General features: G+C 43.4%; 1 protein-coding gene across 4 annotated transcripts in view; it reads left to right on the forward strand.

Moving 5' to 3' along the window:
• The first annotated feature begins 830 nt into the window (after positions 1 to 830).
• Positions 831 to 21,260, forward strand: part of RBBP6 (RB binding protein 6, ubiquitin ligase) — a 29,047-nt gene continuing 8,617 nt past the window's right edge. For 2 of the 4 annotated variants that reach the window (XM_082292305.1, XM_082292307.1), the window contains exons 1-11: positions 831 to 1,547; positions 7,405 to 7,504; positions 9,378 to 9,416; positions 10,055 to 10,091; positions 14,660 to 14,704; positions 17,096 to 17,184; positions 17,305 to 17,401; positions 17,957 to 18,096; positions 18,966 to 19,138; positions 20,037 to 20,140; positions 20,581 to 20,942. In XM_082292305.1, coding sequence (XP_082148431.1) covers positions 1,382 to 1,547; positions 7,405 to 7,504; positions 9,378 to 9,416; positions 10,055 to 10,091; positions 14,660 to 14,704; positions 17,096 to 17,184; positions 17,305 to 17,401; positions 17,957 to 18,096; positions 18,966 to 19,138; positions 20,037 to 20,140; positions 20,581 to 20,942 — 1,352 coding nt within the window. In that variant the 5' untranslated portion in view covers positions 831 to 1,381. The remainder of the gene's footprint in view (positions 1,548 to 7,404; positions 7,505 to 9,377; positions 9,417 to 10,054; positions 10,092 to 14,659; positions 14,705 to 17,095; positions 17,185 to 17,304; positions 17,402 to 17,956; positions 18,097 to 18,965; positions 19,139 to 20,036; positions 20,141 to 20,580; positions 20,943 to 21,260) is intronic. The other 2 variants (XM_082292306.1, XM_082292308.1) reach the window with 1 other exon arrangement.

Below are 21,260 nucleotides of genomic sequence, written 5' to 3' on the forward strand. Positions count from 1 at the left end.
CTTCTCTGGGTACCCTGTGCCAGGCCCTCCCCACCCTCACAGGGAAGGATTTCTCCCCAATATCCCATCTAGCCCTGCCCTCTGGCAGCGGGAAGTCAGCACCCTCCTGCCCGAGGTTCCTGCTCCGATCTCAGAGCTCAGCTGCTCATGGGAGCACCCCTTGTCCAGCCGTGCCCAAAGCACCCCTTGTCCAGCCATGGACAAGCCGTGTCCCTTGTCCATGGAGCAACCAGGCAGGTTCTGCTGGACACAGGAGCACAGTTATCCATAGGGGTCAGACATCACAAGCTTAGACGAAAATTTTAGATGACAAAGAGTTTATTCCAAGGCTTCACTACTTTTATTTGAAAAATTAACTTGTCTTTGGATTGATTTCTTTGAGACAGCAGTGTGGCAGCTGGTCGGCAAAAGGTTTTCCATGTAAAGATTTGAGAATTAGAAAATACGTATTTGTAGAGTGAAAGACTGTTCTTAGTTAAGTTTCAAAAAATGGGTTGAACGCAACACCAGTGCATAACGTGAAAGAGGGAGAGGTTTAACCATGACATTACTGCGCTATGAAATCCAGAGGACGGTGACTATTATAGTGTATCATGTCAATATTCACCTCAATCGTGTCCTTTCATTTCCGGCGGGTTCCTGAGGGGCGCACACGCGGGAACCACGCGCTCCGCCAGGGGGCGCCCGGGAGCAGGGGGAGGGCCCGCAGCGCCCACGTGACGCCGTGTCACGCGCGGCGCCGGGTCACGTGCGGCGTGGTGGACGCGGCTTCCTCTGCGCATGCTCCAGCGGCCCGTGCGGTGTCGGCCGGGAAACCCCTCGGCGCAGCGCTGAGGGCAGGGGCGGTCGCGGGAGCCGCCATCGGGGCCGCGCGGGGCCGAACCGAACCGAGCGGGACGGAGCCTGAATCCAGCGGGGACCGAGCCTGAAGCGAGCGGGACCGAGCCTGACGCGAGTGGGGCCGAGCCTGAAGCGAGCGGGGCGGTGCCGGGCCGAACAGGCCTGAGCCCGAACCTGAACCGAGAGGGGCCGGGCAGAGCCGAGCGGGGCCGAGTCCTAGTCGCTCCCGAACCGAGCGAGGCCGAGCCCGAACCGAGCGGGACCCAGTCCGGGCAGAGCGGGGCCGAGAGCAGGAGCCGGGCGGGCGCGCCGCGCTCGCTGAGGGCCGCGCGGTCGTTGCGGGGCGGGGGCCGCGGGCTCGCCACGATGGAGACCTGAGGCCTCCTCAGCCCCGAGCCCTGAGGCCGCGGCCCGGCCATGGCGCAGCGCCGCGGGCTCTGAGCGCCGCTCGCCGCCCCAGCGCCGCCGCCCCGGCCCCCGCGGGCCCTGCCCGACCCCCGCGGCCCCGCCGCGCCAGAGCGGGCGGCGCCCGCGCCCCGCCATGTCGTGCGTGCATTACAAGTTCTCCTCCAAGCTCAACTATGACACGGTCACCTTCGACGGGCTCCACATCTCCCTGAGCGACCTCAAGCGCCAGATCATGGGCCGGGAGAAGCTGAAGGCGGCCGACTGCGACCTGCAGATCACCAACGCGCAGACCAAAGAAGGTGCGTGGGGTTCGGGGGCAGTGGTGCTGCGGTGATGGAGCTGAGGCTGCTGTGGGCTCAGAGCTGTTTCTTTGTAGCTGTTGCTCTCACAACACCGTCCGAGCAGTTCTACGTGCGGAGCACGGGTTCTTGTGCGACGGTGCTACGAAAGTTTTGGTTTCCTGGAGTTGTAGGTGAAATGGGGGGGGGAGGGGGAGGATGTCTTACCATAAAAAACCTGCCAGCTTTCTTTGAAATCTGGCAGAAATGTGAAGGTGATAGGAATATAGCGCATAGCTAATTTGAATTAGGGGAAAAAAAAGTGTGTTTGATGACTGAACCTTGTCTTCAACTTCTTTTTGTCCCGCTTCATTGGAAGGTACTTTGCAGCTTTTGTTACTCGCCTTTCATTGAAAGCAAGTGCCCATTGCAGTAATTACTTAGAAGCAACAATTTGTGTTAGTGTATCAGGGAGTTACAATTTCTGCAGCCTTTAAAGCCTTTTACACAATCAGCGTTCTGTCATCAAAATTACTCTTCGGAATTCCTGGTTAATATAAGTTTTCCAAACAAAAGACACGGTAATTTGGATACTGCTGAACATCATCTCATCATTCTTGTCTAATTTTTTTTTTCTTTTTGGCACTTAGTGTTTGCTGTATCAGGGCAGTCCTGAAGTTTTATGGCAGAACGTTTACAGTGAATATATGTAAGAAATGTTCTTTGGGAAGTCATAAATTCTCTTAAATCTAATAAATAATGCTTGATTCTAAAGGTGTGAGTATGGGCTTGTGTTACAATGATGCTTCAGTTTGGTAATCTGCCATCCTAATAAGTTTGAATGCGATTAAAGACTTCGGAGTGTGACTTTTCAGAAATAAAAGGAATTGTGTTTTCATTCTTTCAACGTTAATTTTTTTTTTTTTTTTTTTTTTTTTGCTCCCTCTGGTTCTGTGTCTCAGTAGTTCTTTTCTTTAAAATGTGCACTGGTGGGGTTATTTTCTCTTTCAGTGTTAAGTCTTGAAGTTTAAAGAGAATGCTCTGTAACTTCAGCCCTGACCTTCGAAGGGGTTGGAGTTAAAGCATCTGTTTATCTACAGATATTTAAATTATTTCCAGGAGAGTGTGAAGAGACTTCACAGCACAGCATTAGGGGTCCTGGGGCTGCTGTTGTGTTGCGTGATAAACGTAGGTAGAGACACAGTTGAGAAGCCTTGGATTTTTCTAACAGTATTGAATAAAATTGTGGAAAGCTTTTGAACACTGAGTTTGATTCGCTTTGAGGGCTGTGCTGAGGAGGGTCCCTGCGCTGTGTCCGGAGTTGCTGGGGCATTTTGGGCTCCCTGAAGGAGCGGCTGACGTCACCCGGGCTGGTCGGGGCTGTGGGAAACAGAGCCTTGGCTGGGAAGGAGCTGTGCTGGAGCCCCGCTGTGGGCACCAGAACAACCACTGCTTTGAAATAGACCAAACACGTGTAGTTTGTTGTAGCAGGTGAACAGAAAGCAAAGTTGTTAGGAGAAAAAGATGCTCGTAAATGTCACCTCGTAAAGTATTACTGCAGCATCCATCCTACCAGATTTGCCGGGGTGTTACTTTGTTTTCATGTGTAACCAGAGCCCAGGGAAGGAAAAGTGTTTGCCTCGCTAGAAGCCGTTTAAAGTGGTGTTGCCTCAAGGTGAAGTTAAAAAAGGATTTTCCTGGGTCCTATGGGCAGGTTTTGTTGCACTTTAAACTCTGCAAAATGAGTATAAAATTATAAATATATAACTATGTAAAATACATAATTTAAAATTCTATATTAGTGACACAGATGGTTATTGAAGCTTTCCTAAGGGTATTTTCCGTGTGAAAAGGCAAAAATCCCCCTGCAATTTGCAGAGCATAGCTAGAGAATGCATTTCCAAAATTTATGTCTGTCAAATCTATGGTTTATATGGACAAATGTGCATCTCAGTTTTTATTAATCAGATGTAGATGCTTAAATTAACCTGCAGAAATTAAAAACTAGACTGGGATATTCTGCTGAAGTAGGATGCTAGGAATTCTTACATGTGGACATAAGTATTGGGTTTTTATAATTTTGTCTGTTCAGGAGTCCTGGGTAAATGTTAAAATGTTCTTGCGAAGAACAAAGTGAGGCATGAGTGGAGATGTGCTGTGTGTTCAGATTGTCCAAGATCATGGGAGCTTTTACAGTTCGGGAGCTGTTACTTTTCCTAATGGAAAGCTAGTAATAGGAAAACTGCTAATATAAGCTAGAAGTACACAGGATTTTAAATATTGGTGGGAAAAAGGATATGGTGGACTGTGTAAGATTCTGGGAATGCAAAGTGATTGGGTGGGACCTATTTTATATAGGGAGTCCCTCTTCCATGCCTGCTATCAAAGCATGTTCTCTAAAGCCTGTGCTTGAGAATGGTGCTTTTAAACTTGCCTCCATTCCATTGGAGCTGGAATTTTTTACCTCTCTTCTGTAATAGGTGTTCCCAGAATATTGTGGAAGAGCTGTAAGCTCCAGAACTGAGGTTTCTTGAGCGCTTTTTCCTGCGCTGTGACATTCTGGAACAGAACACTTGAAAAATGTGCCATACTTACAGGGTAAAATACAAAGAAAATAAACCCCAAACCGTGCCTCTGAATTGGTGTGGGATGGATGAGTGGTTTCAAGGCAGAATAGTGCTCGGGCACTTCAGCCCCACGCTGACACCACACCAGAGCCAAGAGGACCTTAACGCATGGGGTGGGTAGTGTAATCCGATTAATGATTGGAAGTAGAGTGGATTTTATTGACTCATCCCTTCAGAGCAGTGCAGGGGCTCTTGTGAGGCACAGTGCTGTGTGGTAAGAGTGCAAATGGGGATTCCCTGGGCTGTTTAGCCTCCTGAGCTAGCTTGTTCCAGAAGTGATGATCTGCCTGTTGTAGATGAGATCAGGGATGCTTGTTCTGGGGGAAGCAGAAAATCCCACAGGAGTGGCCCGGTCTGTTACTCGGGAAGTTTCAAGGCTGCTTTCGTAGCCAGCTACAGCAGTGGCTTGTCACAAAGTGAGCAAGTGCTGGTGATGAGAACAGAGTTAACAAATCCTGTCTAGGGAGAAAATGTGTTCTAGGGAATTCCCTGTGTTCTGGTGGGGACAGCCTGGCATGTTGGCTGGTATTCCAGCTCTTACCTGCACATCCTTCCCCAGCGGCCTAACAGCTGCTTAGCAAGACTTTTCCCTGCTCTGGCACACCTACACCTAGAGTTGCCTTCCAAGGACTCCTGGTGAGTTCTGTACTTCACCTGGGTGAAGAACCTCTCAGAGTGCTCTGAGCTGCTTGGGCAGTGCTGTCAGATGCGTGAAAGCAGGCCAGAAAATAATGTGGGAACTTTTGTCAGTAACTTGATACATAAGCACAAGTTATTAAAACCAGCAGAAATTCTTATAATAGATGAATTTAAAACTGAGATTTTTAACTTGCTCATTCAATGTGAAGCAGCATAAAGTTGCCAGCAAATCTGAGCTCTTTGCACTTAGCTGTAAAAAGGTTGTGGACATTAATGCGGTCGTTGATGTCAGATTTCTAAGTCTGTGTGAGGCAGCAGTCAGGGGAGCTGATGTTAACTAGTTTGCCTCCATTCATGCCTTGAAATACTTCTTTCTCTGGACTCTTTCAAGCTACTATTTTCTTGTTGGATAAATAGCAGGTTTTAGACTGCTGTGTCTCTTCTGCTCTTGCTTTTAATCCAGATCTTTCTTTGGTTTTGCAGGTATTTTGGGTTAGTTGGGTAGTTTTAATCACAGCTCAGATAGACAAAATCCAGTAGCCACTTCCCGGCCATCACTGGTGGCAAAACAAGTTTGTGCTATATGGGAGTGGGAATGAACAGTGTTGCTGCCTCCAGCTTTGAGCGTTTCTGTTGGAGCTCTGCTTGGATGAGTGTGAGCGATAGCTGTGTTGAGTTGGCCTCACTGCTCACCTTGAGGTGTGGAGTCATGGCAAGACAGTGACAGGGCTGTGCAGGTCCTGGGAGTTGTGAATCTCTGCCAGGGGATGTTGCTGCCCATGAGGAGCAGGTTCCTATCGGGAGACACCAGTTTAATCTGAAAGCCTTTTTGTGAAGCTACTGTTGCTTATCCTGTATCTCTGAAATCACAGTCCAGTGATTTGTGATCCAGACCAGAAAGAAAGAACACTTTTGTTTGACTCTGTTCCACAAGTAGAAACAGCTGCTTTGGGCTTCTGGAGCTGCAGCTGGCACCATCTTCCAGGTGTTTGTCTCAGCCTTAGAACTGCTTGAACTCCTCCTCCATCAGAAAGTCCCAGAGCAGCCTCTCTTGACAGGTGGCTGTGTGAGGAGCAGAGCTCTAAGGCTTGTGTCAGGATGTGACTTCCATAAGAGCTGCTGTTTCTGTCATTGCTAGTCCTTTCACCCACAGTTTTCAACTACGCTGCAGTCCAGCGGAATCTCACTGTTTGGTTCCCTGGGGGGAACATCAGGAATTAGTTTCAGCTAAATGATTTCTCAGTTTTCTGAAGAAATGTTCTGTTAGTTCGAAATAGAAGTAAAATTTTAATTTCATGGTTGAAGTGATGTCTTCTGCTGGGTATGTTTTGGTCTAAGGGAGGGTCCTGCCTGTGGGAATAATATACTGAAAAATGGGGCATAAATTGTGAGATGCTCCTATTTTGTGCGTGATCACTGAGCAAACTCATCCTGACAGAGCTTGACTAGATACACAACAACTCTGGGTTTCAGACCAGGTTCTGATTCAGTCTGCAGAGGTAAGGGATTGGAATAACTAGCACTGCAGGCACATCACAGGGAAGGACTGCTCATGGTGCTTTACAATATTTAGTCCTATCCAGCCTGTGTAAGTTCCATATAAAAACCATTCTTACGGAGAGATCTTTGCATTTTAAGCCTACTCAAAGTGTGTCTGAGAGTTGGATTTTTGTTTAGGCCTTATGTAAAAGGTCAGGAGGCTTTTCTTCTCTTTAGACAACCAGCACAGTACAGGCCAAGGCAGAGCAGGGATAGCTCCAGGCACATGCTTGTTTTCCAAAGGCTTTTCAAGGCTGCCTTCAGAAGTCATTTTGTGTGAGTCTCTCTTCTCTACAGAAAGTGAATGGAAAGAACTTGTATCCCTTTGGTTAATTCAGACTGGATGGTGAGCTTAAGGGGGGAGGCACCACTTTAGTTTGAGCCACTTCTGTCCTACTTGTGAAAGCAAGCTCAGAACCCCCCCAAGTTTCTGTGCTCCAAATTCCAGTGCTGCCAGTTTCAGTTGCATTTCTCTGTCAGGCCCTGAGCAGCTGCCCAGCGTGGTTGGGGATGGTGCAGCTCCAAGCACAGAGCTGGTGCCTCTGCTGTTCTGCCAGGCCTGAGCAGGGCAGCAGAGGGGAGTCAGGTGTACTTAACACACTGAAAACACTGGTGCGGAGTTTTCCTGCTTTAACTGGTGCTTGGTTTGTTCAGGACAAGCAGTCACAGACTTCAGAATCTGTTTTATGCAGGTGAGGCTTGGCTGTCATTTGTTTTTGTCCAGAGATCTCTTGGTTTCGTAGCCAGACAGAAGCAAAACCAGCTTAAAACATATCAGGGAAGAACCTGATGCCTTATCAGACTCTGCTTTAGTGTCACTTGAAACCATTTTGCTCTTGACATTCAAACTAACTTTAAAAACTGGAAACGATTTTGCTGCTTGTGTTTGATTATCAAACCTGAAGATTTCTTGACAGGTGCTGTTGGTGTGTCGAGAGTGTGAAAGCCTGATGTTACATATAAAATTTTGCTTTTAGATCTGCAAAGGGATTCTCAAAAGTGCTTTGTAATTGCATATTAAATACATTCTTACAAATTGACTAACGCTTTTTCTGTATTGATGTTGTTTCCAGAATACACTGATGATAGTGCCCTGATTCCCAAGAACTCATCGGTGATTGTGAGGAGAATCCCTATTGGAGGAGTTAAAGCTACCAGCAAAACATACGTTATGTAAGTACTCCAAACATTCTCTTCTTTGGGAGGGGGTCAGTGTGCCCACCTGGTGACTGACAGCGTTGCAGAGGCACTTGGGTTGTAGCTTGCTTGTTAAAGCTGCTGCTGGTGTTTGTTGTCATGGGGTATTCAATGTGTCTGTCCTAAAGGAGACTTAGATTTTGGTGTTCAGACACCAGCAATGGTAACTTCTGAGATGATTCTGTTGAGTTTGTTTTGGGGTTTAATTTTCTGAGATTCAAGTGCAGATCCTGTTTCCTCTACATGGGGAGATTCCTTATTGTATGTGCCTGCCTTTTTAACAAAGACAGGCACGCATTGTGGTGTAAGCTTAGCATTTGTTCCCATCTCAGAAGAGTTTGATTCTGGGAGTATTGCCTGCATTTGGGGGAGGTGGGGCAGGATATGACAGGTATTTTTCTGCCTCAGATCCTGGGGAGTTGTATAGCAGTTCTAGAGGAAAGGCCAGGGGTTGGTTGCCAGCTGGTGAACCATGCAGACAAGAAGTTTCATTCCTAAGTGATTCCTGTGCATTTTCTAAAGACAGTTTCTATTTGAGGCAAAAGAACCATACCCTAAAGGGTACTGGTTTTTGTGCTAGTACCATGAAGGAATAGTTAATCCTGCCCAAACTCAAATCTCAGAAGCAGTGTAGCACATTGCCAAATGTACTGGTTACCTTTCTGAGTGTGTCTGTACCCAAGATGGGATCTGTGCTCCAAGTTTTAATTCTGTGTTTCTAAAGTTTACACCTGATTCTCTGTATTCAATATTGATTAAAATCACAGACACTCAAATGCAATCCTGACTACAGGATTTTGCTGCATTGATGTTTTCATACAGTCCAGATTGATAACAGCTACATCAGCTCTGTTGGAATGGGCATGTTTTTTATCGTCCTTAAAGCCATGCCTCTTCACAACCAGCAGGAGATCCTATTAGCTTGTGGTTTTGCCATGTCTTTCTAATGTTGGTTCTTAATAAAGTACCCTGAGGAGTTACAGTGTGTCTTGAACAAACAATACGGCAATGTCCTGGTACCCATGAACCATTTGCAAGCAAAAGACCCCGAATGGATGTGGCTCTGCATGTATCCTTGGGATATGTTACTGCAGGAGTTGGTGCAGTGCTTCCAGGCTCTCCTTTGGGATTCTGCACCCACAGCATTGTGCCTGTAAACACAGCCTTGCTTTGAGGGTTCATTTCAGTGTGTGCTGACTGCTGTCCTGTCAGTGCACCTCTCCTGGTGTTGTAAAGCCCTCCAAAGAATCAAAGCTGGCATCAAAGATTCCATCAGTGGTGTGGGTGGATCAGGAAAGAACAGCACTGCCGTGGTAGACTTAAAAATTAACCAGGCAGATGAGCTTTCTGTTCCTCACCTGGAAACACCACAGAAACCACTGATAGGCTGGTTAATGTTTGGGGATGGGGAATGTCTGCTGGAATGGTGGAGAGGCCTTCAGAAAGGCATTACTCACCCTAAAGTAAATGGCTGAAGCAACTGTTTTTGATTACTGTGTGGTAATCGAAAGTATTTCCATGTACTTCCTCACCTTCAGGAGGTATAATTGGGAGCCTGGGGGGTTTAGCCGTGGCAGGAAGCTGAGCCTCTCCATTGGCATGTGAATTCCCCAGCAGGCTTTGCATTGCTTCTGCTCATGGGACTCTTTGGATGATGCGTGGATTGTTTGTTAACTCTCTCAGTGGCTGCATGTGTGGTTCATGATGAGGAGCATGCAGGTCCAGACCAACGAGTATGTGGAATCTCAGCAAGTTTTCAAATGTGATACATATTTCCTAAAATATTGTAACATATTCAAGATTATCTTATAGCAAATTCTGGCAATTAAGACCTTTTTTTTTGTCACAGGACTCCTAAATCGCACAAAATCCTAGAAACTACTTTCAGGTGACATTTCTACTACTATTTTTAGTCAATATAGCATATGTAACATGTTTAATATTTTGGCACTTTGATGGCTAAATATAGTAGATCTCTGAACACAGTGCTTGGGCTTCCACAAAGAAACACTGTTCTAGAGACTGTGCTGCTGGCACTGTTATGTTGCCCCTTTGTCACGTGACTGTGCTTTTCACTTGAGCAAATTTGCACTTGTAGATTATCACTGTTCTTTCATAGAAACAGAAGCCCTGTATCTGGTACCTGTGTGTGATACCAGGGATGTACGTGTTGGCCAAAGCTGCCCCATGCTTCGATGATTGATTATTTAAGAACACAGAACTCTAGTACAGACTTCATGGGTTTGATACTTAGAGAGCAGAGACAAAATATATGAGGACCTCCTCTTGCACTGTTGTGTTCTAGATCTGTAAGTCTTGAGTAATTTGTCACAATGTACAAATGTGATTTGGGGGGATTTTTTAGTTGCACTGAATGTACCAAGAGAGAACAGTTTATGTTACAAATAAATATCCACATGCACTAGAGTATTGGAGCATAATGTTGTGATGTTCAGATTCTGGAATCTTTGTGTCGGGTACAAGTGATTTGTTTTAAATTCTGATCACCTTTATTTCTTCTTCTAGAAGTCGAAGTGAGCCAGTGAGTGGAACATCAAAAGCAGTATGTAAAAACACAATCTCACACTTTTTTTCCTACACACTGCACTTAATTCTAAACAATGCAGCCTTTTATTAACTTGCCAAACGTTAACTTAATATATTTTACAGTAAAACCTAGTGTATGTTGTAAATACATTGTATTTGATTCAGCATAGTAAAAACTGGGTAATGCCATCATTTGCAGAGTTCTAATGTGAATATTGGTATTTGTGCCTAGTAATGCATTGTATTTCATATTGAATATGCCAGAATCTCTCCTGTATGACTCTGTGTTGTACAGATAATGTATGATCGTTTCCAGATCCTGTAGGCTCAAGGTTTGCACACTGAACATGGTACCATGTTCTACATTTGTCTGTCTATAGCTAGTGATATGTATGTTTGTATAGGTTGTTGTGTGCTTTTTGTTTCTTGCAATAAAAACTGTTTGGAGTGTATTTTTTGCCATTTTCACATTGTATCACTTAGCTTTTGTTTTTAAATACCTTTTTTTTGCCTAATGGTTTTTGAAAATGTTATCAAAAACCACTGAGAAATCATTATTGTGAAACTTGGTGCTGTTCCTTACTTTTGACTTGGGGGTTCAAACAAATACCAAGCCCAGCATATCCCAGATGTTTTCAGGACAGTTCTGTGCAGCTAAATGATTCCTTCTTGTGTCCTTAAATATTTGGGTATTTGTTCCTAAAACTGTATAATTGAAGTGATATTGTTTGGGCCCCCCTGAGTACAGAAATGTCTTTAATAGCCTAACGTGAATTTCAATATCGCTGCTACACAGAGTGGTATTCTAAAGTCCTGCATTTGATCTCCCCTCTTTATCTGGTGAAGCAGTTTAGTTCAACAGTCTGCAAATGACAATATGAAACACAAATTTTGGCACCAAGTTAGAGCCTGGGGCATTCGTGGGGTGAAATCCCTGTCACTTTTCTTAACATCTGCCTGCAGCACGTTTTTGGATCTGGGTGACTCCAGGATTGGCTGCTGCTGTAATTCCCAAAGGTTAAGCCTTTCTTTAGTATACCACCACTTGGAATTCACATTTGGAAAAGGGGCAGCATTTTCCTTCAGGTTTGCAAACACTGTTGTTCCGCTGCTAACATATAATCCCACACGGAAATCCGTGCCTGGTGATGGGCTAGATCTTGGTGTGCCACTTGGGTCAGTACTGTGTGCAACTATGCTTTTCCAATAGTCCTTAGAGTATCAAAGTACTATTTGGTGGGGTTTATTTTTCATCTTTATTTTAAGTATAACTGCTTCTCCTTCACTAGACTGGTGTGAGGCATTACACTAACCCTGGATCATTGGTTCTGATCACTTGATCAGCTATTAGGGTAATTTAATCTAGAAATTCCTGAACTCTGGGGCTGTGTTCTGGGAAGAATACAGCCTCTGGTTCCCATGGAAACAATCAACCTCAAATTGATAACTTGCTCTGTGTAGGTCTAAAACCATTAATGTAACATCCATAATTCTATTGCTGATTGATTGAAATTCCTTTTGGAGATTAATGCCTCTCATTGTGAGTTGGAGTTAGCTGAACTGGCCCAGTGACCCTAGCAGTTAATGTAATGCATTTATGTAAACCACGTTTATAGTATTTGATCTAATTCAGATGGGTTTTTATTTCTTGAAAACAGTTCTTTTTCTTTTTGTTTACTAGCATGTGTATAAACACAAACCACATGTTCATAAATAAAGTTAACATTCTTTTAGCCTCGTGTGTTCCCTGGCATGTCTGTATTACATTGCTCAGTAGCATCTTACCATAAGCTAACGTAGATGTGTCAAAAAAGGAAAAATCCCAGAGTGGGAGGGAAGACTTAGGGTGAGTAAGAACTAACAGCAGGAAAGGAAAAGCAAAGCAGAGCCAATCCCTGGTGTGCTCCGACTGTCCCTGGTCTGGGAGGGTGGAAGCCTTGCATCCCTCTGTACAGGCCCTCTCTCACTGGAAAAGCCCTGCAGTCTCAGCAGCTTCTGGGGCTGGAGACACAAATAGTTTGTTCTTAAAGCTAACTCAGGTCTTGGTGTGGGGGGATTGTTTGCCCTTTTTTTTTTTTTTTTTTTTTTTTTTTTTTTAGTAATACACATATTTTTGCATGTATTTCAGAACAGAAGCTGGGTCTTGATGTAGTTGGAGTAAATCTTATCAATTATTGATGGAGAGTAAAGCTGCAAAGTTAAAGTCATTAAGATTTCTTTTTTTAAAGGATGCACAAAAGTGTCTTCTTTTTAGTATTTCTTCATTGTCATACTCTTCTGCCAGCTGTCATTCCACCCTTGGCACAGCCAAAGCCAGGGCATGGGGCCTTTCTGCTTTAGGGTCAGTGTTTCAGTACCTTCCAGGCTCCTTGGAGGCTGCGGAAGGGCCGAGCTGTCCTTGTTGGGTTAGCACCATCAGGTGCAACTGGGAGCTTCCCTGGCTGAACTCGTAGTGTAGCCAGGCTGTGGGGTTTGGGGAAAGCCCTGTAATTTCAGTGTAGCACTCCAGCAGTGAGATCAGCTTTTTCCTCTTCTTTTCTGTCCCCTTGCCCACTTGGCTTCATGTTAGTTTCTGTTCAGTCTGCTGCATGACATGAGAGTTAAAACATTGGCTGTTGAGTTTAGGGTTTGGGGGTTACTTTCTCTGGGTTGTTTTTTGGGGGTTTTTTACAATAATTTTGCACTGTTATCTTAGGTTTGCCTACAAGTTCATGGAGATGTTGTTTCTACTTGACTATTTTGAGGGACTGCCGGGAAATACTTCAATACAAAATTTAAAAGGAAAAAAAAATAGGCAAAACTATAGGATCATTGAAAAATGGCCATAGGCAAATGCACTGAAGAGTACATTAATTATCTATTTGCTGCTTTTGGTAACTGTTCAATATCACCTCTTTTAAGAAATTAGACTATTGCCTGCAGGTTTTATAATAGCAGCTTCCTAAATAGAGGAAAGAATTAATAGTTTATTAACTGTTGTGTTTTAGTTCCTGGTCAGTACTAGACCATTTAGCGCTAGAGGTTTCCTAATTTCTTGTTTGTTTCTGAAAAAACCCACAAAATTATAGCTGTGCCTGCCCTGACAGAACACTGGCCTGCTTTTTCATATGTAAAAGAGTGGCATATGGAGCATGAAGCTTCAAAATGCTTGTGCAGACCTCCTTTTGAACAGAACTAGGTACAAAGCATTCTGGAAAGAAGGAGAGGTGAATCTTGTGGTAAGACTTGCAGAGGAATGAAGGTCGTTTTGTCTAGATCTCTGTGTTCCTCTCCAAAGACATATTTTCAAGAGCTCTGTAGTCAGTAATACAGGAATGCTCTCTGTGCTTTCATGAAAACACAGAAGAGAAACAACTTCCTGGTGTGAGGAATCGTCTTTTGCATGGAGATACTTTTTCCAGAGTCTGCTAAAACTGTTCTCTCGAATTCTCCACTACATTAGGTAGTAAAGAACAACACCTTTTTTAAGGAAAGGTTTTAATCTCTTTGCTGACCTGTTTCATGACTTCTTGGAGAGCTGTTCAGTTCAAATTGTGAATTTTTATTCTACATTTTTGAGCAATTTAGAGGTAATAAGCAGTGATTCAGGTGTCTTTCTGGTATTGTTGTGCTAGCTCAAGTCCTGCTCATGGCGGGATATAATTCAATGTACTGCAGAAGCAACTAGATCGAGTTAACCTCTTTACTTGTGGTAAAACTGCTCTTCAGCACTAGTTCTCTGGCTTCTAGCCTGAGGACTTCATTCCTGAGAGCTGTTCCATAGGCAGCTGGGAGGAGAAGAACGGAGACAAAAGTTCCAGGCTTGTGCTCTGAATGCATGTTTTTATCATCAAGAGTATGCTTTGTACTTTCCTTTGTTCATTTAGCACTGGGCTGCTGTTAAAGATCAGGTTTGGTCTAATTGCAAGGAATAATCTAAATTCTCACACTTTCCAAACTGATTTGGTGGTAGGGCCTGTGGTCTTATACAAAAAATCTGTTTTCATAATTTTTATAGTCTACTTTGTCATTATAAACACCTTTATGTAAATGATTTAAGCAGTTGGTTTTTTTCCAGACAAAGTGGCAGATTGTGGCTGCTGTTCTCGATTGGCTTTTATTTGGGTACTGACAGGAGGGGCAGGGTGTGTGTTTCAGGGCTGCTGGGCCTGGCCTTCATTCTGACAGGCAAATGTGGGTTCACAAAATCATCACTGTGTGCATTTAGAAATGATGAGACATTCACTGATTCATTTACAAACTACACTAATATTAAGTTACCTGGAGTGATACTTCTTCCTCAATTAAACTTAAATAGTTTTTAAAGTCCTTTTTAACTGAAAAATGACGGCTTCCTTACCCTTTAGAAAAAGTAGATATCCAGTGGGGTTGGTTATTTTAATTTTTTCTCATAAGTATGTAGATACTCTTAAGCCATCATGGATTTGGACTTTGTTTTGAATAAATACAAATTCCACTGGGTTGGGATTGCATCTGGTTGACACTCAGGGGGATATAGTGCAGACATTCAGACTATAGTAGTGGTTAACTATTGCTGTGTTCTGACTGTAGAACTTGAATATGTGTTTAATTTTTTGTGAACAGATTGATGACTCTTCTGCATCTATTTCTCTGGCCCAGCTTACTAAGGTATATATATATTCTTGTCAAATACTTTAAAAAGTGTTTGCTTCCTATTTTTAAATTGATACTGTGATCTATAGGTGGATAACTGTTGTAATTGGAAAACCCCCTTTAATTTTTATTAATTTAAAGTATTTATTTCAACTTTAAAATGTGTGTATATTTTGATACTATCCTGTAAAGAGTAGTTCCCAGTTTGGGAAGATAGAAGGGGAGTACCTTATCAGCCTCAGCATAATGTTGCAGTATTACTCATCCTCAAGACACAAAGAAGAAGCTCTTCAGAAGCTGTTTTACCGTTTTTCATACGTTTCATTAATTTTGCGTTGGAAACTAACCCAGTTTGTACAGAAGAATTTAATTGGCTGTAAGTTACGGACATTCCAGGGGGGTGTGACCAGCCACAAGAGAAGCGGTTCTGTACCATGGACAATTGCATGGCTATTTTGAATCCCTAGTCATAGTTACAGACCCATTCTCTGAATGCTGCACAATTCCATAAATTGTGGGATCTATACAGTGGACAACCCGATCTAATTTGTTTGAACGCAGACTGTGTAAATTGCGTAAATGTACCTCATTGTTTATAGGAATATACCAATGTGTATGTGTGGCATCTGAGCAGCTGTGACCTTCTGAAACTGTTGTAATGCCATGTTTTGCTCGGGAACTGCTTGCATTTTTGCTCACCAATGTGTAATTTGTCTGGGAAAGCACTAGTGACTGCACTGTGTGGACAGGCAAGTGCTCAATCACCAGTCCCTAAAGCTACAGGCAGTAGAGTAGGCAGGGCCTGAGGCAGAGCAGCTAGTTCTTTGTCCTCGAAATAAAGGCTGGAGTTTGTTCATTTCTAATAAAAAGAAATCTCTTCCCACTGGTAACTTTTTCCCTCTTCACTACAGAAATTAAATTGTGTACATTTGGCCAAAAAAACCCCAAAAACATTATATATATAAATATCTCTAGTTTGGAAGGTAGCCACCAAAAGATTTGGTCCCCATTAGTGCTGTCCCTAAATGTGTCCTTGGGTCTGTAACCTCATGTGAAGTTTTACTCTAAAATGTGCAAAGCTGTCCGAGGGGTGGGGCTACACATTTAAGCTTTTGAGGAAATTTAAGTATTTCAGAAAAATGCAGGAAGATGACACCAAGCGGCTCAGCACTGTTACTCCCTCTAACCGCTCAGTGCAGCCCAGCTCAGCACGGAGGCAATGTGTTAACAGTTCTCTGGTGATTATTACTATGTATGAAATGCCATATTTGAATTTTGGTCTATTCCTACTAATGTTTTGTGGCTTTTGGATGTGTTTTGTAAACCGTTTGGGTTCAAACAAATTAGTCAAGTATTATCTGTAAAGCTTTCTGTAACTGTTAATGGAAATGATTTCATAGCTGGCGATCCGGATTCTGTTACTGTGGAGAAACACTGTGTATATGAAACAACCATTTAATAAAATGTTGAAACTAGTTGGTTGCTTTTGTGAATGAATGCATACAAAACCAAACCATGAGTGCTTGAGCTGAGTGATAGGTGCTTGAAGGCCCAAGTCATTTACAGTCACTCCCTTAGACCCTGCTTGTATCTGGACTAGTGTGTAATAAAAACATTTGAACAAATATAACTTAAAAATCGGCTGGCTTCAGTAATTTGAAGATCTAGTTGTGCAGAAGGTTTATATTACAATTTGTGTGTTAAAAGGACATAGTCAACTGGAAAAAAACTGCAGGTTTTGTTCACTGTGGTTAAATCACTTCACAGGAAGAAGTTAGGAGGGGGGAACATGCAGTTTGGACTGCCTGCAGCTCCTGATGATCAAATTTCTGCTGAAAAGAATCTTTTGCCTTGCTGAGGGATTAAGCCTTTCGTCCTTTTAATACTTGTGTGTCTGAAGCTGAGTTTCAGCAAGCAAACCTAACTGCCCCACCTCTGCAGTTCTGTGTCCTTTTAATACTGCAAAATGTAAATAATGCTGCTTGTATCCATCTTAATTCCTTTTCCAGTGGAGAGCTTCTCCTGCTTATAGTCTGGAGCTTAAAAATCCTGGATCCAGCATAAAAATACTGGATATTGTGGTTTATCTACACATAGCTTCAGTCCTCTGAAGGAAATTGGATTGGTTACACAAGTCTTGCTGTAAGGTACAAACAGAGCCTAAGGTTTGAGTGCCCAAGAGTGCTCTTTTCTAGTAGGTTCTCAGGCACATAAACATCATGTCATGGCATAAGGACTCCCCAGACCATCTTCAGCACAAATCTGTTTGGTATAAGCAGCTGCTCTCATGCAAGCTCAGCTAGTGTAGTGCTGCTCTTTACAGGATTGGATGAGTGGTGTTGTCTTGGGCTGTGTGGGCTTAAATGTGTTTCTAATGTGTGTGTCAAATAATTACCTGTTGCACAGACTGCCAATCTGGCTGAAGCCAATGCTTCCGAGGAGGATAAAATAAAAGCTATGATGACACAGTCTGGCCATGAATATGATCCAGTCAAGTAAGTGTTGCTAATGTGAAACTTGTTCTTTGAAATTGATGTAAAAATTGTCCAGATGGTTTGTTTTAAACAAGAGAGACACATTAATCTCTTTTCCTTTTTTTCCCCAAAAACTTGTAGTTACATGAAGAAACCTGTGGGGCCACCTCCACCCTCGTACACCTGTTTTCGCTGTGGCAAACCTGGGCACTACATAAAGAACTGTCCAACTAATGGGGTAAGATTTGGGGGACTTGGAGGGGTGCTCAGTTTTTAATTTTTACCTGGATAGTTACATAACAAACATGTGAATACTCACAGTAAGAACTGTATCTTTTGGTGTGAAATACAGAGGTCACATGGCAGTGTTGCAAAAGCCTTTGGATTCAAGAAAAAACTGGAATTATAAATGTAAAATTTTATTTTTGCTAGGTCAGAGGCACTAAATACTCCCGTAGATCTTTCTATGTGAAGCATTGTGTATAGCTTGATTTATCTCAAAATAAGTTTCTCCAAGTCCTGAATCCAGCTCCCTCTGAACTGCTCTTTGGAGGAGGAGCAGGTTTGGGGGATTTCACCCTTAAGGAACCTGTAGTTAAGCCAAAGAATGTCAGTGAGTTCAAAAGATTGCTCCAGCCTCTGGGACACCCTGGCTGTATTTGTTTAGGGAAAAGAGTATTTTAGTCCAACATGCTAGGTAAGAGGAGGGGGTTAAAAAGCTTTTGTGCTTAAAATAGTCACTGAAATCTCATTTTCAGTGTGGGCCTTGAGATATGTGTGTGTTTCTTAACAGGACAAAAATTTCGAGTCTGTTCCCAGAATTAAAAAAAGCACAGGAATTCCAAGAAGTTTTATGATGGAGGTGAAGGACCCCAACACAAAGGGTGCCATGCTGACCAACACTGGGAAATACGCAATTCCAACCATAGATGCGTAAGTATGGGATTGGTTGGACTGATCCAAAAATGGAATGAGAGAAAGCAGGCAGAAATGTGCGAGTGGCGGTGCAGCCACATCGGCCAACATCTGGAATTGTGGGGAGGAAGCGTTGGCACCGTATCTCAACTTTAAAATCCATGCTGCTGCCTGACATTAAAATAAGGGGTCATGCTGCTCACACCCCTGGGTGCTGGTTAAGTGTGAGGTGTGCTGAGACTATTTCTGCAGAACATTTCAGCAGGGTTTGTAATTGAGATTGTTCTCTCTGGGAGCTCATTTTGCTTCTAGTTTGTCTTTCAAAGGTTTCATGTAAAGTGTAATAAAGCAGCTGTTGGACTGTGATTCCCTCCCTCAGATGTGAAGCAGGTTCAAGTTTTCCTGTTGCTATAAACTAGGAAAACACTTGTGTGTGCTGAGCACAGTGGCTGTTCTAAAACACACTTGGTAACCCTTCTGATTTTCTCTCCTGGATATCTTTTTTTGGAAGCTGTAACACAGACTTCTTTCAGTTAGAAAATGTAATTACTGGGAGACCAGCTTTATCCTGATCCTCCAATTTACATTTAGCCTCTGGCAAAGGAGAGCTGGGATTCATTTCACCTGATATGAGCTGTCAAACATTTTTCTAGTCTGAACTGATTTCTTAGTTGATCCGATGAACAGGATAGTTCAGCAGGAGAATTCCTTCCTCCCTCTTCTTGTGTTAGGGCTATAGAAAAGTAGTTCAAATTGAACAGCTGTGTTTAGGAAGGCTGATGGAGAGGGAGAAGAATTCCACATATTATCTGTCTTTGATAAAATTTGAAGCTTGGAAGAGTTTTCCCTTTAACTTTTTTCTTTTGCTTTCCCCACCCTACTTCCAGGGAAGCTTATGCTATAGGAAAGAAGGAGAAGCCTCCCTTTCTACCCGAGGAGCCGTCCTCCTCCTCAGAAGAAGATGATCCTATTCCAGATGAGCTGTTGTGTCTCATTTGTAAGGATATAATGACGGATGCGGTTGTTATTCCCTGCTGTGGAAACAGTTACTGTGATGAATGTAAGTGTTACTGCCAGGTTTGTTAGTTCCAAACAAATTTGATCTTCTGAGAGCAGAAATAGGAGATAAGGAAATTGCTGTGTTAGTTCTATTGAATACTCCAGCGTGTCCTGAACAGGGAAAGACTCTTTGTAGATGGTGAAAAAAAGGCAGAAAGCTTTTTTCACTCCTTAAGTATTTAGTTAAATCCTCTTTGCCTGCAGAAGGAAGAGGATGAGGGGAGTGCATATTAGTGCAGGTGGTTGCAGTATTTGATATTGAATGCATTTATTTTGTCCACAGCCCTTTCCCTCACACAGAATTCTGTCTGCAACTTTGGGCACTTACTGCGGTCTACAAAGAACCGAGATTGAGGCATTTCATCCACATTCTTCCCTAGATCTGGTTAAAACCTTCAGAACTCAAACCTCCTCATGGTTTTTTGAAATGCGTTTTATTCATTAACATGGAATGACTTCTTGCTGTACTAGAGTGGAAAAAAGACCGGCTGAGATGTCACATGCCAGTCTGCTCTGCATCTTTGCGTATTACCACAGTGAAATATTGACCCTCTGCTGTGTGCTAGAAACTTTTGTAGTATTTCAGAATGGTTTGGGTTGGAAGGAACCTTAAACCTCGTCTCATTCCAACCTCCCTGCCATGGTCAGGGAGGCCTTCCACTAGACCAGGTTGCTCCAAGCTCCGTTCAACCTGGCCTTGAACACTTCCAGGGATGCCACAGCTTCTCTGGGCAACCTGTTCCTGTGCCAATTTTTTGCACTACAGAGCATTTACAGCTTCATGCTTTCCATTCAAGACCATATTCCCCTTTAATCATGTTTGTTTTTGTCATTAATGAGAACCAAAAAAGTTTGCTCAGTTTGGCTAAAAACTACTTTGATATTCTAATTATTCCCAGGTATTAGAACAGCACTGCTGGAGTCTGAGGAACACACATGCCCTACCTGCCATCAGACAGATGTTTCTCCCGATGCTTTAATCGCCAACAAGTTTCTACGCCAGGTAATGTGGTGACTTTAGCCTGAACTCTTTGTTAGAAAAATCTATTTGTAAAGAGCTGAAAGGGACAAAAATATTAGTTTAGATCTCCTTAAGCAAGGCTGAACTAAACAAGGCTGAGTTTACTTTTCAAATACATTATCTGTTTTTACAGAAGCCTCTGGCTCATTAGAGACCATGTGGCAAATTCAGGACACACTTCTGTTTAATGGGATGTCCTCATTTTCAAATTGGGTGTTAACAGCAAAGCACTTTTAATCCCGAGACTCTGAGGTACCAGTCATTGATACCAGAGTTTGACAGGGTGTGTTCATAGCTGTGTTGGTTGGGTTTAGAATTAATAGCACTTACAGGAACACAGTGATTTACCTCTAAGGTTGCTTTTGTTCATATTTCTACTGAAGTTTATTATCACCTTTTCAAGCATGTTTCCCTATCTCTAGGCTGTCAACAACTTCAAAAATGAAACTGGCTACACAAAAAGGCTCCGTAAGATTCAGCAGCAGCAGCAGCAACAGCAGCAGCAGCAGCTGCCACCACCACCACCACCGCCACCGCCCCCCCTGATGCGGCAAACGATAACGCGCAACCTGCAGCCACTGATGCGGCCGGCCATGGCCAGGCAGCAGGACCCGCTCATGATCCCACTGGCCTCCCTGGCTTCCCGCTCCGCCCTCTCATCCTTGGGCCCTGGGCCGTCCATGGCAGCTGGGCTGCCAGTGAATCCGTCTTCTGTGGTTGTCTCTGATCTCCCTCCAGCAGTGTCCCTTTCTCTCCGTGGGGAAAAGCCAGATGGACCTTTTCGGTAAGGAAATGTGGAGATCAACAGGAATATAAAAGAAATCAAAATGCTTAGGTTAGATTTTTCTTGAGCTTCCCATCTAGTACCTTATGTATCATTAGTGACAGCTGCAGGTCGTTGTGGAAGTTGTGATTTTGTTTTTACTTGGAATGAGGACACTTTGGTAAGTAGAACCTGTACCTCATGCAAGAATTTTCTTGGCAGTATTTCTGTTTGGTTCTGTTACCAGTCATTCAGCGAAGGTTTGCCCTGAAGGAGGGACTGCTTCTGATTTGAAGTGGCCAGTCATTCCTAGAGTAGCCATTGAGTTCCATCAGACCT

The sequence above is a fragment of the Coloeus monedula genome, assembly GCF_965178545.1.
Source record: "Coloeus monedula genome assembly, chromosome: 16".
Taxonomy (NCBI): domain Eukaryota; kingdom Metazoa; phylum Chordata; class Aves; order Passeriformes; family Corvidae; genus Coloeus; species Coloeus monedula.